This window comes from Delphinapterus leucas, chromosome 8 (genome assembly GCF_059928025.1).
Source record: "Delphinapterus leucas isolate spDelLeu-1000000601 "Yukka" chromosome 8, BTC_Dleu_Yukka2, whole genome shotgun sequence".
Lineage (NCBI taxonomy): Eukaryota > Metazoa > Chordata > Mammalia > Artiodactyla > Monodontidae > Delphinapterus > Delphinapterus leucas.
The window spans coordinates 29,569,567-29,586,742 of record NC_143136.1 but is presented as its reverse complement, the minus strand read 5'-3'; the positions used below and the strand labels follow the sequence as shown (position 1 = coordinate 29,586,742).

The 17,176-nt window shown below is 38.9% G+C and overlaps 1 protein-coding gene across 4 annotated transcripts; it reads left to right on the top strand.

The window, feature by feature from the left end:
* Nucleotides 1–866: 866 nt before the first annotated feature.
* Nucleotides 867–16,313, top strand: FASTKD2 (FASTK mitochondrial RNA regulator 2). Of its 4 annotated transcripts, XM_022567518.3 has the most exons (12): nucleotides 867–965; nucleotides 1,644–2,460; nucleotides 5,423–5,526; nucleotides 6,217–6,325; nucleotides 6,625–6,748; nucleotides 7,017–7,156; nucleotides 8,288–8,460; nucleotides 11,436–11,599; nucleotides 12,587–12,799; nucleotides 13,201–13,288; nucleotides 14,987–15,101; nucleotides 16,082–16,313. In XM_022567518.3, exons 2-12 carry the CDS (start codon nucleotides 1,744–1,746, stop codon nucleotides 16,199–16,201), a joined length of 2,067 nt encoding a protein of 688 aa, XP_022423226.2. In that variant the 5' UTR covers nucleotides 867–965; nucleotides 1,644–1,743; the 3' UTR covers nucleotides 16,202–16,313. The 4 variants fall into 4 exon arrangements, with proteins under 4 accessions (XP_022423226.2, XP_030616291.2, XP_089772594.1 ...); XM_030760431.2 differs by lacking the exon at nucleotides 16,082–16,313 and having other exon boundaries at nucleotides 12,587–12,771; nucleotides 14,987–15,095; XM_089916467.1 differs by lacking the exon at nucleotides 867–965 and having other exon boundaries at nucleotides 972–2,460.
* The last annotated feature ends 863 nt before the right edge of the window (nucleotides 16,314–17,176 follow it).

Here is a 17,176-nt window from a genome sequence, read left to right as displayed (position 1 = left end):
TTAAGATACCCTCCTGCTTAAACAATTTAAATGGCCCCTCATTGCTTTCAGCATACAGTTCAAACACCTTTGCTTGGTGTTCTTGAAGTGCAAGGATCTGGCTTCTGATCCCATTCTTGCCCCAGGTCCAGGCACTTCCTCCATATCCAGAGGCCATGACACTTCTAGCCTCTGTGCCTTTTTCTGGAATGTCCTCCCTATTCCAAACCTTCACAAATCAGCTCTTGTAACACCCCCCAGAGCCCTGTGCACATACCTCTCATTGCATTAATCACACTGTATCAAAAGTACTTGTTTACATGCTTCTGTATCCCAGGAGACTGAAAGCTCCTCGAAGGCAGGGATGTGTCTTTCCCCTCACTGTATCCCCTGTGTCCAGCAGTGCTTTGTATAGTCACTGCCCAACATACATTTTTGAATGAAAGCATAATAAAGCCTGGGTGGTCCATATAGAGGCTGAAGTTGCTAGAACATAGGCCAGTTAAGAAGATCACCGGCAAGCGGTCATAGGAGCAGAGTAGCTGTCGGTGTTTTGAGCGATCTGCGGGCGGACGCGGGGATCACTCACCAGCGAGTACGAATTTGGCCATGGTGAAGCCAGGACCCGCGGGCTTGAACCGCTGCGCCACCGTTTCTAGGCAACCACGCCGCTCGGGACTGGGCGCAGGCGCACTCTGAAGCTGAGCGCGGGCTCTGGCGCCCAGCTGGAGAGGTTGCGTGTTGGGGTACACAGTTATACACTGTCATTAAAAGCTCTGTGGTCTCCCCCGTGCCTATTCCCTGCAGCTAAGAAAAACTAGTCCGTTTTTCGGTAGGCTTTCTTCACTCCAAGTAAACTATTTCCAACCTCCCGCGAACATAACACTTTTTGACCTATGAAGGATCCGTAAAATCTCGCGATACGCTCAGCTCGCGGGGAAGCTGTATGGCCGCGCCTCTGTGTAACCAGGGGGCTCTGAATTAAGGTGAGTAGAGGACGAGCATAGGTGGAACAGGTGGTCGTACTACGCTTTAGAATTCTCGCCTTTCAGAGAAAGGTCTCAGGAGTTGCCCGGGAAGTAAGTTTAGGGAGGTGGGTTAATACTAAGAGGTCCAGCTCCGGAAGGACGGACCCCTGACACCGGTTCTGAGACCTGGTGAGACTGGTTGTTATCTCCAGACAAGCGCAGGCCACGTGCATCACTTTAGTTTGCTGCTTCTTCTGAGCCGTTCTACTTGTCCAAGTCCTTATTCTTAACAGTTCGTGTTTACCTGTAGTTAAATTCTTGTGTTAAAAAGTATCCATCAAAGTTAAACCCTTGTTTTTCATTGACGACATCTTCAAGGCAGTGGTAACATAAAATGCCTTACTGCAAAGAAAGCAGGAAAACTTTTCCGTCAGAAATCCACTTCCTTTTTTATTTTTTTAATACCTTATTTGTACAACGATTACTTCCAAAGTAGCCTTGCACCTTTAAGACTGTGTATATACACATTGTGGTAGAAATGGGGAAAGCCCATATTGCTAACATGGTTTTACCTTTTTAACGGAAATCTTAATGTCTCCCTAGGTTCTCACTTTAGTCTCTGTTAAATGCATTTGATATTTTTAAGTAGAAGTTTTGCTTTAATTTTTATTTCTCTTATAACCCCTTCCCCTGCAGGAAAGCGACGGCATGTGTTTTCTTTCGTATTTAGAAGCGACGTGTGTGTGTGATCTTGACAACTTTAAAGCCATTTGAAAGTGTTTCAGTGGCTAGGAAAATGAATAACAGAGCAGGTTCCTTTTTATGGAACCTCAGACAATTCAGTACTTTAGTTCCAACAGGCAGAACTGTGAGGCTGTATCCTTCGGGATTTTGCAGACCAAAAATTGTTTATTCAAACTGGAACCCAAGAAAGCTCTTAAGTAACTTTGATAATAGAATGCAGTCATCTATTAGATATCTCTTTCAGGATGCCTTAATTTTTAAATCAGGAGGTGATGGCTTTCAAACAAAGGGCATAAGCACTGCAACAGTCCTTACAGTTGACAGACTACTTTGTCCTAGAAGGCTGTCCTTTAACTCAAAACACTTTGTCTCTGATAATGGATTGAAGAAAAACTTTCATCATGAGCCTTCCAATGAAGATGTTCTCACCAAGAGAACAAAACCAACCCCGATCAACTGTAGAAAACTGTCTCAGGAGTGTAATTCCCTGAGTGAAGTGTTAGATATATTTTCAAAAGCACCTACATTTCCTAGTAGTAACTATTTCTCAGCAATGTGGACAATTGCCAAACGGATGTCTGATGACCAGAAGCGCTTTGAAAAACAATTGATGTTTAACCACCCTATGTTTAGCCAGCTGTGTGAACAAATTATGAGAGAAGCCAAGATCATGCACTACGACAACCTGCTGTTCAGTCTTCATGCTATGGTGAAGCTCGGGATCCCTCAGAATACGCTACTCGTACAGACTTTGCTGAGGGTGGTCCAGGTAAAATCAAAAGGAGCCTTAAATATACTTTTACTTGGTTTAGCATATCTTGAAAGAATGATGGGACGTAGACATGTAGCCTCCTTGAAAGAAACTTACCTTTGGGATGGTAGTTTGTATTTGTTTCTGCATAGATATTATATGATTTAGAGTCCTTAAGTTAGCCAGATCTTTTTGCTGTAGAAATTTATGAAAGCTTGCCCCATTTTTCTTCTCTGGAGTTGAGTAATAGTGAATAAGCTAAAATGGGGAGAGGTACAAAATATACAAGGAAAGGTTGGGTAGTTGAAAGAAGGAGAGAAGGGAAGGGAACTAGTATTTATTGACTACCTATACCTTTTTCTTGTGTTGTCTTATTTAATCTTCACAATAGTCCTGTAAGGTTGATGCTACCTCAGTTTAGCAGATGAGGAAAGAGATTTAGTGATGTTAACTTGGCTAAAGTCACACAGCTACTGGATTGATTTATTCATACAGTAAATATTTATTGGGTGTCAACTATGTATCAGTTACTAGACTTGTCACTAGGGATGTAAAGACATAGAAGACATGATCCCTGCCCTTATAACCTAGAGGGGACAACAGATATTTTGTAGGTCATTACAAAAATAACCAATGTTCATCTGATGAGTCATACATTTACTGTGTTGTAGGCATGGTGCTGAGCATAGGGAATACAGTTACAAAATAACGGCCACGTAGAGCTTTCAGTGCAATGAAAGAAAAATATAGAGAGTGCATTACAAGGGCTTCAAACCTAGTCAGGAGTACGCCTTCATGATGGGAAGAGGTGATGGGAGAGGAGGATACAGGATTACTGTTTGAAGCAGTGATAGGTACAAAGTTTGAAAAGAGGATTGTCTCATGTAATTCTCAGTGTAGTTTTTAAAAGTAGGTATTGCTACTTTCATCTTACCGATTAGGAAATTTAAGCTTAGAGCAGTTAAATAACTTGCCCAAGGTCACATACCTGTTAGTGTCGCTATCTGTAGGTACTTGATAAATATTTGCTGCGTGAATGAAGAAATACCTCGACATAGTAGAGCTAAAATTCAAGCCCAGTAGGAGATGATGGCTAAGCTGAGTCCAAGAAATGGCCAGCACTTAGAAGATGGATAGCGAAGGGGATGGTGTTTCAAGCAGAGAAGACTATATGTTCAAATCCTGGAGAATAGTTTGCGGAGCTGAAAGTAGTTCATTGTGGCTGGAGGTACAGAATACTGGGGTTGTGAGTTTGAGGGAATGGAGAGGAAATTGTGTCTGTGGTTGTCAAGGAGGAGGGGTTGGGTGTCATGGCAAGGCATGAGGTTGGGGAAAAAGGGGATGAATCGTGAAGAGCCTTTTCTGCCTGGCTAAGGAGTTCGGATTTATCCTGTAGGCAATGGGGATCCAGTGAAATATTTTAAGCAGAGGTCATCAACGTGCTCCAATTTGTATTTAGATTACTGTGGGAGTGGGAAGTGGAATGGAGGAAGGAGCCAATTTTAGTTTCAAACAAAGGAGTCAGTGTCCTGTTTGATGTCACTGAAATGATGCCATATTGGCTGAGGAAAAGATGAGTTCATGAAAGTAATCATTTACCTTTTAAGAGTGGACTCTTCAGACTTCTGAACTCAATGATCATAATTAAATAATTTTTTTTGAAGACAGGAGTTTCCTGAGGATGATCTGATATATATCCTATCCTACTATAGAATTCAAGAATTGGGTTCATAGGTATATGAGAGTTTTTAACTTTTTACATTACTATGATTTCCGTGTTCTCGCCCAGGAACTAATTTGTGTGTCGTGTGTGAGTGTTTAAACCGCAGAACATCCGTGTTTTTTGGTAGACTGTGTTCCCTATATAGTTATTTAAAAGTGATTACAGTAAGTCGCTCTACCTGGTCAGTGATGCTCTAAATGAATTTTGGACAGGTATTCATATCAGCATAGTATCTGCATTGGTGAGGAATGGACAGTGGATATTTGGGGTCAGGTTAACTGTACGTTTAATCGTATCTCACTAACATGTTGGAACGTTGCGAAGACATTTTAGCTAGGGATGAAATATGTCATCAGTGAAGTTTGCCCTTCAAACACATAGCCAAGTGGTCTTTTCTTTCACAGTAGGTATTGATGGAATGCTATAAATTGTTAATGGAAACCCTCTCATGGGAATGAGACCTTTTTTCCTTCCAGCAGTATCTATTTCTTATCATAATCTGGTTCTGACTTGAGACTCTGTGACTAGTTCGCCGTGTATTGTAATTTTAGCAAAAGAGCTTACATCTTTCAGATGTGATCACAAGTACTCTTGTGAGGTGTATAAGCTAGTTGTGATTAAATTGTAGAGCACTAGGTAAGCTGTGTTGTTACTATTCGTTTTCTAAATTAGGCCATTTCTAGAACCTAAATTAGTACCCTAATTCAGAGGATTTGAAAGAAGGATCCATGGAGCCTGGGCTCCTCTTGAGATCCAGGTAGTGGTGGTAAAATGTGACAGCAGATGTGAATCAGAAGGTTCACAACTGAGGTTGCAGTTTGATACCCAGGAAAGGATATAGGGAAATTGTAAGCGCAGCTCTGTAAAATTCTTTAGGGGTAGGAAAATTGTCCTGTAGCTCTAATATTACTGCACTTGTCATCATGATGGCTTTGGGTCTCAAGAAGAGGTAAAAATAATGTTTGATAAAAGTTATTTCAGAAGGGGAGGAAGGTAATCAATAGCAAATCATTTTCAGTGATAATGGAGAATGTAAAAAAATGGTTGATACATAAAAGAATGTATCAGTTATTTGGAAGATTCACTTACATATGACATCTTGTTTTCCAAAGATGCTGTTTATTGTGGACTGACTCTGAGTTATTGGTTTGATACTTAATCCTTTAGCTGAAAGCATCAGTTCAGTGGTTTTGCTTGGGTGAGATAGTCCACTATGAGCTCATCACCTGTGGTATTTTTGTAATTATATTTCAATAGGAACGTATCAATGAGTGTGATGAGAAATGTCTTTCAGTTTTGTCAAGTATCTTAGAGGCAATGGAGCCATGCAAGAATGTGGATGTTCTTCGAGCAGGATTGCGGTGAGAACTCTGTTACCCTTTCTTCAGGTGCCTTTCTCTGTTTCTCTTAAATCAAAAACGAAGATGAAAGTTGAGCTCCCTTTTTTGGAGTGGGGGCATGGAAGGCTTTGTTAGTAGTTATGGTCTTTAATACCTTATTAAACTTAAAATAGTGACTCTGGATCAGGTAAAGCTGGAAATAATGCTTCTTTCAGGGTCCACCATAAAATAAAAGGCGTGGGTAACATTAAAATCTAAAATTATCTTAAAACATAGTACTGATGTGGGCTGGGGGATAACTGACATGTACTCAGTTCATAATGTTTAATTGGGTACTATGTGGAGGTCACATGACACTGGCCCAGCTTGAAAAGGAGGTTGTTTTACAACTTATAAAATTGATGCACCTAATCTAATGTCATAGGTTGATGAGAATAATTTTTAATTCCCTTTTTCATTGACTATGCATTAGGATGTCTTAGTATAATCTCCTGAAATTTGTTCATGCATAAAGATAGCAAAATAATGTGAGAGAAAACAATACTAGGCTGGTCCTGGAGCTTTCACTATTTGCACTCTTGGGCAGGTAGATCATTTCTTTGGGCTTCATATTCCTTGCCTAGAAGTAGAAGCTTGGACCCAATGACTTTTACGATTTCTCACCTGGCTTTAAGATCCTAGGACTGTGGTATTTATTGTGTTTGATGACAGGATGCTAGTTGATCAGCAAGTTTGGAAAATAGAACGTGTCTTCACATTACAAACTGTAATGAAATGTATTGGAAAAGATGCACCGATTGGTCTTAAAAGGAAATTGGAGGTAAATACCTTCTGAATTTTCTCTGTTGGGTAAAATTTGAAAAAAATATTTCTTGTGATTTGCTATCACCTCCTAAAGTCAGTTTATTAGGAGGACATTATGCTTTTGTATGTAACTTTGCTAAAGTGAAATAATAGAAATAGATTTATTTTTATCTGTATATATATTTACGTATATTTATCTATATATCTGTTTGTCCGAGTCATTTTGCTCAAACTTTATCCTTTTTTATTTAAATATAGGAGTTTAATTTATTTTGCCACAAATGATAAATTAAATTTAAGTTTACTTTTCTTTAGATGAAAGCCTTGAAAGAGTTAGACCAATTTTCTGTTTTGAATAGCCAGCGCATGTTTGCAGTACTGGCCGCCATGAATCACCGCTCCATTATCCTTTTGAATGAGTGCAGTAAGATAGTCACAAGTAAGGGGAATTTTTCTTATATGATTTGTAGCATCCGATCTGTTCTGGACTGTATTTGTTTTGTTTGTTTTAACAACTTTGCTGTTATATGAAAAATATCTGATGATATAGTTAGATCTAAATTTTATTTTTGCCTATAGTGTTTGTTTTTTTTAACAAAATATAGTGCTATTTTTTCTAAAGAAACAAAAGTACTGTGTATATAGTATCTTGGATCCTACAGTCAAAACCATCTGGTGATTCTTGTTTCTCTAACTCATTCTTAAAGGTAATATCCATGGGTGTCCCTTTAGAATATTGATCAGCATATTGCAGTCTTGCAGAGACCTCCAATACTTCAATATAGATCTTTTTAAGGGAATAGCAGATTATGTGGCTACAACTTTTGACATCTGGAAGTTGAAAAAAGTAAGTATGTTAACAGTTTAGAGTAAGCCTCAGAAACTTTCAAGAAACGTATTAATTTATTTAGCATTGGAAATAACTTCTCTATCATTTTAAAGTGGTTTAGATTCCAAAATATTCCAATGCTAAATCGGCTTGAAAAATTAGCTCCTTATAATTTTTGTCTGGGGGTTACCTATTAATATATTATTCAATGTCTGGACCATCTTTCTCTCCAAAACAAAAATTATATTGTCCAAAGTTTGTTTTTCTATTTGTTTTTCAAAAGGTTGTATGGTACTTTGGTTGGATACTAAGGATTATTTCTGTCTTTCTACTTTTCCTTTATTAGATTTAGAATAATGGAGATAGGTGATGTGAGAGGCTTATGCTTTTTGAAGAATAAACTGTCATTACTTAATGATCATGTGTGTTTTCTATTTATGGAAAGTTTGCTTGTTTCTTCCAGAGTAAGAGCCTTTTAATTCAGGGCATGTGTTAATAATTAAACATCTAAATGAAGCAGGTGGTAAAAACTTCTTTTTGTAGTTAAGTAGTGGTAACCATGTTAGGTCACTGGTTTAGTTCACTTTGGAGGGTGAGGTTGACTTTAGTATGGAAATTGTTTTGGAAAGAGAAGTACTTATTGTGAGAAAGACTAAGAGGGAAATGAGAGGTGAACTGGAACATTTAATCATCGTATTTCAGCTCTATTCTCAGTTATAGAAATTAGTACTGAACATAGAAATTTTTGAGTTATCTCTTAGAATCTAGGAAGTGTCTAGGTTTGGAAGGGAGAGCAGTTCAAAATTGGCTTGGTCATTTTGAAAAACTTCAGAAGAGGTATATTTAAAGGTAATTTTCAGAGCTGTTGTATGAAAAGCGTATAGGAAAGTGTTTTAAATGAGATGGAAATATGGAAACCGTTCTGTGCTCTGGTTCTCAGCTTATAAAAAGAGGTTGATTGTTAACTCGATACTCTGATTCAAGAATAACTGGAAGAGATTTTGTAAGGAAAAGATAACTGTTCCTTTAAGGGAATATTTGGTCAGTCAGGACAATTCTATTGCGGTTTACATATTTTGAGATCTAAAAGATTGCTAATAGCGTACTGTAATTCTTAAGAAGTTTTCCCTCAATTCTTTCTTTTTTTAGGTTCTTTTTCTCCTCATCTTATTTGAAAACGTTGGCTTTCGACCTGTTAGTTTGATGGACTTGTTTATGAAGAAAGCAGCAGATGAACCTGGCTTCCTAAACGTGAAAAGCCTTGTCTCTATTCTTCATGTGTATTCTTCTCTCAGTCACTTCCACAAATGCTGGACTCACGAGTATGTACTTGTTCTTTTTTTACTTTTTTATTGCCACATATCGTATTTATAGAAAAGATTACGAAGCTTAATGAATTCTTACATGCGAACCCATCCATGGCCTTCATCCATGTCCAGAAATAAAACATAATATTCCTTATTTATGAAGTTAAACAGAATTTTATTTTATCTTTGCTAAAGATATGTGCTTTGCTTTTGCCAGTTTCTTTGTTCTTTGCAATATATTTGGTAATTCAGCATAGGAGTTTTCATTTCAAACTCTCCCCCAGCTTATTCCCTCAGCTCCTGAGTTTATAGTTTAGTTTTGACCCTAACTCTTCATTTGGTCCCAAACTACTGCTTTCTATTCTTTTCATTTTAACCACAACCGTGCATTTCTACTATTAAACACAGCAATTCCTCAAACATGCTGTGCTCTTTCATCTTCTTTCCACCCAGAACATCTTTCCTTCCTCTCTGGGTCAGTTCTAAGTTTCATTAAAAACCAGAAACGCATATACCATGTCATTTGTTAGAAGAGTGATTAAAAGCGCAGACCCTGGAGACACCTTGCTTAGGTTTGAATCTTAGCTCTGCGATTCATTAGCTACTTAACTTTGGCAAGTTACTTATCTGTGCCTCAGTTTCTTCATCTGTTAAAATGGGGATGAGAAATAAAGAGTTATTTCTAATCGTATTGGGTTGTTATGAGGATTAAATGAGTTAATCTGTGTCAGGTTCTTAAGGCAATGCCAGACACAGTAATTGTTAGATTAAAAAAAAAAAACTAGAGTGTCAGTCAGAGAGGCCTTGGAGGAATAAACTAGGGCAGTTCTGAGGGTCTCAGTGGCAAGGTTCACTGGTCATCTTTTTGCCATCGAGTAGCTTGACTCCAACAGCCTTTTGTCCCTGTGGTTTTCCCTCAAGATTCAGATTTCCAAAAGAGAAAATCTGATCGAACAAGTTTGGGTCACATGCCCATTTCTTTGGGGCAGGTAATCAAAGAAGTGCTGGGCCAAGAAAAGCAGCTGCCCACTGTGCTCTCCACTGTTGTGAGACTCAGTTCATACTGCATGTCATGTGCCTTCCCTTAATTGTCTCCATCAGAACCCCTGTGCTTGTCATGTCTTACATAGCTTTGTCATGTGCCTTCCCTTAATTGTCTCCATCACAGCCCCTGTGCTTGTCATGTCTTATATAACTCTTTGGTGGAGCCTTGACACATAGCTGCAATTATTTGTCAATAAGCCTGTCTCTGCTCCATAATTGAAAAGCGCCCTAGAGCTTTTTAAACCACTTTATCGAGGTATGAATAACAACATGTAAAATGCTGTGCATATTCAATGTATACAACTTGGTGAGTTTTTAGCTCATTATTCTTGATTCTTCCTTTTCCATTAACATTCTCCTCCTCCTCATCTAAGTTTATTTGTTCATTTAGTTGGAAAACTTGTACCAAGCACTCAGGTACTTAAGACAAAAATGAATGAGACATAATCCTTTCTGCAGTTAAATACAGCATGAACATTGGAGTGATAGAGTTTTATACAGTGTATATAGGAATAGAGGAGGGATGTACCAGGATGCTAGCCTGGCGAAGTGGGGGGTCAACGTGGGTGCCAAGCATCCTGCCTGGAGGAGTTGGTACCTGAGCAGATCTTGAAAGATGGAGAGAGAGCAGTTAACGATGGAAATACCATTCTGAGTAGAAGGGGCTCCGTATTCAGGTCAGGAAGGAAAGCAACAGCAGAGTACGTGCGGGGAATGACACAGATTTTGGTGTCGCTGAAGCATGAGGTAACAGCATAAGAAGTGGGATGCGAGGAGACTGGGGAGGTGATTACCGCTGGGCTCCAGATCAGTCCTCTGCAGCCCCGCTGTTTCTTGCTGCATACTCCAAACTCCATCAGTTCTCCCTTTAGTAAGTGTTGCCTCACTGTTGTCTCTAGGACCTGTTAGCAGTCCTGCTTAGCCTGTCACAGCGTTCCTCACTCGGCTGTCTGCTCCTCACGGGACCTCCCAGTTGATCTCAGACATTTCCCTTTATGGCTCATTGGTACCAAGGGCTTACTTCAGGGCATACTTGCCCTGCTATGGGCATCTCTGCCTGTGCCCCAGCCTCGCTAGTTATTACAGCATGAATGGCATGTACTTTCAGGGGTTAGTTTCAAGTGGTCTTCCCTTTTGCCATCTTTTCCACTTAACTGAAATTCTCCTTATCCCCAAAGCTACCCTATCTACTTTCTTTCCTGTACACTATCACAGTACTTTGCAAGTATCAATACTTCCTTTTTTCTTATATAATGATATATAGCTTATGCCCTAAGAGTCAAATTGATCTGGGTTCAAAGCGTATCTGTGCCGTTTATCAGGGGTGCCACGCTGCACACGTGACCTTACCTAATTTTGATCTTTCCTCTCTTCCTCTGTGCTTAGCTGCTTTGTTATACTGCGTAACATTAGCTTGTGTGGTAGGATTAGGCTAGCAGTTCTTTTAACTCAGAGTATTAATAGCTAGAGAATTGTAATTGATTATAAAACTGCAGTGGAGTTCCAGGTCTTAAAGACTTACTCTTGATAAAAAATCTAGCACAATGGTTAAAAGCCTTTGGACCCTGACAACTTGGATTCCAGTGCTGTCTCTGCTATTTCCTGGCTGTGTGTTCTTGGACAAGTTAGTTGACCCTGCTTAGCCTGTTTACTCATCTTTATTATGAAGAAAATAATGATACCTATCCCACAGAGTTTGAATAGGAATTAAATGAGTTAAAGCTTATAAACATTTGCCCTGTGTAAGACATATAGTAGTAGCTAATATTTATTGAGTGTATGTATTTATTATGAGATAGTCACCGACCTGAAAGATGTGTGAAGACTTATTGCAAGCCTGATTGTTTTATCCCCTTAAAGCTATCAGTTCTGACACCTCACTAGCTCTACCATGACCTTGTCTACTCTTCATATTTGAAAGCTGACTCTCCTTTCTGCCCCTGTAGGTTCCTAGAAGTTATGGCTAGTGCTCTGACTGGTAGTCTTCACCACATCTCTTCTGAAAACCTGTTGAATGCTGTGTGTTCGTTTTGCTTGATGAACCATTTTCCCCTGGCCCCTATTAATCAGCTTCTTCAAAAGGACATCATCCATGATCTGCTGACGTCAGGTAGGATGTCAGTGCACGGTGGTGACTAAAATAAAGCAGTACCGCCAGGCTACCAGGTGATTCAGATTGGGGTCTCAGTTGCCGCAGTGTTAGTTAAAACGTGTGGAGCGGGTGCTCCTGATGAAAGGACCAATGATGGTGAAGTCAAAGGGCCGTGCTTCAAACCAGCAAACCGGTGGAGGCTCCTTTAGTGACAGATCCTGCCCATAGACGGCAAGAATAAGAAACACAGCGTCCTTGTTCTTTTTATTTACACTTCATGTACTTGTGCAAAGGCTAAATGTTCAGGTTGTTCTTTATGCCTTGATCAGAGTTGTTTGTACTGCTAATCCTTATGTGTCACGTTTGAAGCCAAGTTAAGTCAACTTTTGCAGCTATAAACACTTTGTCACTCATGGCCTGTAATGAGGGCACAGCCGTTAGATCAAGAAACCAAATAGTTACCAAAGTAGTGAATTTATTTACTCTTGGAACCAAATTAATTGTTGTCTTTCAGTCTTTACTATTAAATAAGGAGAAGCAATATCAGGCTAGATGTGTAAAATTTGATGATTATCTGGGAATAGAGTATTTTAAATCCTTTTAAAAACAACAATATGAAATTCCAAAGTTGAAGTGTGGAAAAGGAACACCATGTGCTGATTTTTCAAGCAGTCTAACATGGAGGAAGCAGCCGTGAACCCAGGAGACCTGGAATCTAGTCCCAACTTTGCCTTTAATCAGGAGGCATTTTAACATTCCTGAGCATTTTCCCATCTGTTCAGTGAAGAGTTGAGGCTAAAGCACCTTGAAAGATATTTTAAAGTTTAAAACATTATCAGGGCACTGACCTACACACTGTGGGACCCAGGGAGACACAGAGAGATTCCTCCTGATAAGAAGCAAATAATCAGAATTATAGGTGCATTAATACAATTTCTTAAATGTAGCATTCATATTTTTCTTAACTATAATTTTCTTTCTCTCTTTATTTTTTTTTTTTTTAAGGTGATGTGGAGAGGAACGTTCACAAGCTTCACGTTTTGGCTGCCTGTCTAAAACTTGATGATGTTCCTGGTCACAAGGACACACACTTAGTGCTGCCACAGCTGCCCTCCATGCCATTACAGCCACATGCAAAGGTTGCCGAGGTGCTGAGTAGCCTTCTGGGAGAAGGGTGCTTCTCAAAAAGTGTATGGTTGCCACATAATTATTATATCGGTATGGGACTTCATATGATTTTCCTCTGTTTTACTTCTTTTCTGACAAAAGATAAGGAGTTTACTGCAGCAGTCTAGTGTGGTACAGCATTGGCTCTGGAGCTGGACTGCTGGGTGTGGATTTTCACTCTACTACTTACTAGTGCTGTGTGTTAGGCACTCACCGGCCTCTTTCCTTATCTGTAAAATGGCAATAATAATAGTACCCACCTCACAGGGTTCCTGTGACCAACAAATGAGATTATACATATAAAATCCAGACTAGTATTTGGCACATGGTAAATAAGCTCAGTATAGCTTACCTGCTGCCATTATAATTATTGGTAGTGGTAGTATACCTTTTCAAACAAAAAATCACTTGGGGCGATGTTTGAAAAATTAGTATCAATTTTTTTCTTTCAGATTTTGAAATCAGAATGGATGCTAACAGGAGCCAAGTGCTTCCATTTTCCGACGTGGATGTGGTAACTTCTGCTACAAATATTCAAAGGTTGTTTACACATACGCATTTGCTGAGCTTTCTAAATTTAAATCTTAATTCTCGAAGACTTCATGTTAAATAGCGGTAACAATACAAAGACCTTATATTTGTATAGAGCTTGTAATGCACCAAGGGACTTCTCATCCATTAATCTACCCCTTAGGTATAAATGTGGGACACTGTGGTTGAAGACAGTGGATTGGAGTTGTCCATTTAATGAAACAGGCAATTTTTAAAAATCAGGTTTTAAAGCTAAACAGTTCAATATAACAATGCTAGTATAATTGAAACCATCAGTGCAGTGTAAATTTTTGACAAGATAATGCAGTAGTGATCATAAAGAATGAAGGCTTCTACTAAAATCAAATACCCAAAAAATATTTTTCTCTACCGCCAAACCTTTCTAAAGGTAGAGAAACTTTAGCTTTTTAATTAAGCTGTATTGTATATGGATCAAACCATATTGAAGTTAATTAGAAGTAGTTTCCTTGACTCACACAGTACAGAGGGTGTTCCTGGGAGAAATTGATGCTACTCCCTGAGAGAATATTCTGCCTTGTAAGCATCTGGATCAGGTCATATTGCACACACCCTGTGTTCAGTCATTCTTTGTGGAAAGGCTCTGTTAGGGCCTGTGGGGCACACAAAGATGAGTCAGACGCGGATCCTGACCCCAAGCGACGTATATCCCCTACTGCTTTGTAGCACATGCACATAAGTATGGTAGAGAGAGGTACAGAAAAAGTCTGTAGGGATTCAAACTCTTATCTACTCATCCCTCTCCACTCATACACAGCTCTGTAACTTTTGCGCCTTTCTAAATCCACCTAGCTTGTTCCTTGGCCATCTTTTTCAGCCACTATCTTCCTTCTACTTATTACCCATCTTCCCTCAAAAAGAGGCTTTCTCTCTGACCCAGTTGAAAGATCATTTTTCTTTTTCAGGTGTTCATCTGTTCTGGCATGATAATATAATGTAGTAGCTCTCAGCCTAAAGTACCGAGAAAAAATGAGGAATCAGTGTTCCTTTAAAGATATGAAATTTCTCTTACTTTATCTCAGATAACAGCCAGAGTATGACAGAAGACAGTAAGGATACAAATGTATTTGTCTCCCCCAATGAACTTAATCTTTCCAAAAGGCCATGAACAATGAAAGACAAATTACACCTTCCACATTTTTGTTACACGTATACATTTTATCTTTTCAACAGTCTTGCCTATCTCTTAGTGTTTTCTTTTTTGTATTTGGTCTCCCCATTCTGGTTTTTAAATGTGTCTGTCTCTGGGAGACAATATGTACAAGCAGAGCATCTTCCATTTGGTATTATCTACATCAGTGCTTCTAGTAGCATAAATAATTATGTTTAGATCAGAGATTAGCTCTGCACAGGAAAGCCCTAAAAGGGGTGCTTTCATATCTGAAAATTTTCCTCATCGAGAATGTAGCCATTCTTAAAGATGGTTAAGGGATACTGTTTGTATAAAGCATTTTTATAAGCTTGTGGTTCCTAAAATAGTCTTCATATACTGGAATATCTACATAGTCTAGGTAATGAGGAAGTGAAGGACTAACACAGGAGGGAATGGTGAGGAATGTGGTAAGTGGAGAGCTCAGCTTTGAAATCTCCAAAGAACAAGGATGCAGCAAGATTGTACATGGTCATCTCGTTAGTAACTAGTCTCACGTTTTGTGTTTTTGTTTTCAGAGTAGCTGTACTCTGTGTTCCTAGATCTACGTACTGTTTGGATTCAACCCACCCCAGAGGATTCCTTGCTATGAAAATGCGGCATTTGAAAGTAATGGGTTTTCACGTGATCTTGGTAAGAAAAAAATGCAAGTGAAATAGTCTTCAGTTACTGATGTTCCTTCTGCTGGGAATGTTGTGGTTGAAGTTGGTTACTAGGACTAGATGAATTTTCAGCAGTATCGGAATAAGTGTTTTAGTTATTGTTTTCTTTGAAAAAGAACCTTTCTGGTACGTGAGTTGGCTCATACTCAGCTGATACTATTATTTACTTGGGGTTTTATAAGTGCTACATTTAGTCAACTTTAATCATTTTTGTCAAGTGAAAAATGTCAGTAATATGTGTACTTCTTTAATTTAAGACACATGAAACCATATTCAGTTTCTAGGTTATCTTGAACAGGAGGAGAAAAGATGTTAATTAAAGCTTTGTTTTCATGGGCCATTGTGAGGCTGTTAAGGATGTTTGTCACTAGAAAATGCTGGATGACTATAAGAGGATGCTTCTTCCTCTTCCCTCCTTATGCTTTCTTTGATTCTGAGCACAACTTTTCTCGAACAGCCTCTCTAGATGTCTCTGTATGGAGCAAGAACCATACGAATAAATGTATATTTATGTTAATGTTAGGATGTATCTAAATGCCACTCATTTGGTCCTGCATATAATGTGAAATGTAAATATTTGAATCTTCGTTATGGTACTTTAGTATCCAAAACTGGATCATGCCCGGATTACCAAGGTTAAGATGGCCCATTTCTCTTAATGGGCTAATCTGTAACACTTTTTTTTTTCATATTGGCTATTATTTATATTCTAAGGAAGATTATCCCAAGAAAGGATCTTTTGCACCCTTTAGAGGACCTTTAAAGTTTTTTTATAATTTTCACTGTGAGACCTTTCTTCGACCCTAGCACATAGTCTTACTAAACTTCTAAAATGTGCGTAATTATAAGTGGTTGGCTGATGTTATTTTAATATCCTTGGATCTCAAAACTAGCTTTTATTTTATACGTCGTCATCTTGCAAACTGATTATTTTCCTCTTTCTTTGGTAAGGTCAATAATTGGGAGATGAAAAAACTAGAGATGAAGGATGCAGTCACATTTTTGAAGAGTAAAATCTATTCACAGGAAGCACTTTCTACTGCTGATATAAATTTGCAAAGCACATGTTAAAGTAAAAAGCAACCTTTTAATGTTATTAGACATAAATTTATAAAAATAACTTTAATAAAGACTACAATTCAGTTGTCGATGGAACTTACCTGACTGCTCACCATAATAAAAAGTGTTATTTCAGTTCACTGCTAAAATTAAAGTTGAGAATGAAAGAAATATTCTTACTGGCACTTTAGAAAATGCTGAGAAAATTCCAGAAGGATCATTTTTGCAGTCATACCTGTTCCTTCCAGTGCCCAGATACTTCATAAATTCATGAGCTATAGGTTTTACTGTTTCTCATTAGCTTTGATGCATTCAAAACTGGTTTCTTAGTTGTGATGGGTTGCAGGTAAGTTGCTGTGGGCAGTCCTCAGATGTGGGTCTGGAATCTAAGCTGTTTTAGGACTCAGGTATGGACCACATTCAAGCACTGGCCACAAAGCAATTGGGCTAGGGTCTCAAATTGTAGAATGTATAAGAATTAACGAGGTGGCCTGTTAAAAATGGGTGAGGATCAGGTATCTGCAGTTGTAACAAGCATTCTAGGTAGAAGTGGTTTGTGGACCTTACTAAGAGAAACGCAGATGAGATAGTGCAGAGATGGCAAGGAGTCCTAATTTCTTAAGATTGATAGGTTGTGGGTTGCTAACACCACAGTCCTTGCCATTGGTGAGGTCATTCCTTTCTCCCTCTTCCCCTTTCCCCTCCCACCATTTCACAAAGTCTTTTCAAGTAAATATATAGCTGAACTGTTTTGTGAGCCAGACCTGAGGGCTATTTTTCAGTTACGTTTGTTCATCCTTTTGTGGAAGTACTTGTTCAAGTTTGTCACACGCCTGTCTACCTAGTATTTGACTCACTGGGGATACAGCAGGTTCCGCTTGTGAAACCTGAGTGCCGCATAAGTTGGTGTTGTTTTAGCCCCGTGTGAAAGACCAAGCGCTTGTGCCGCCCCTCCACCCCATCCCTGCAAGTCCTGTGTTGGAACCT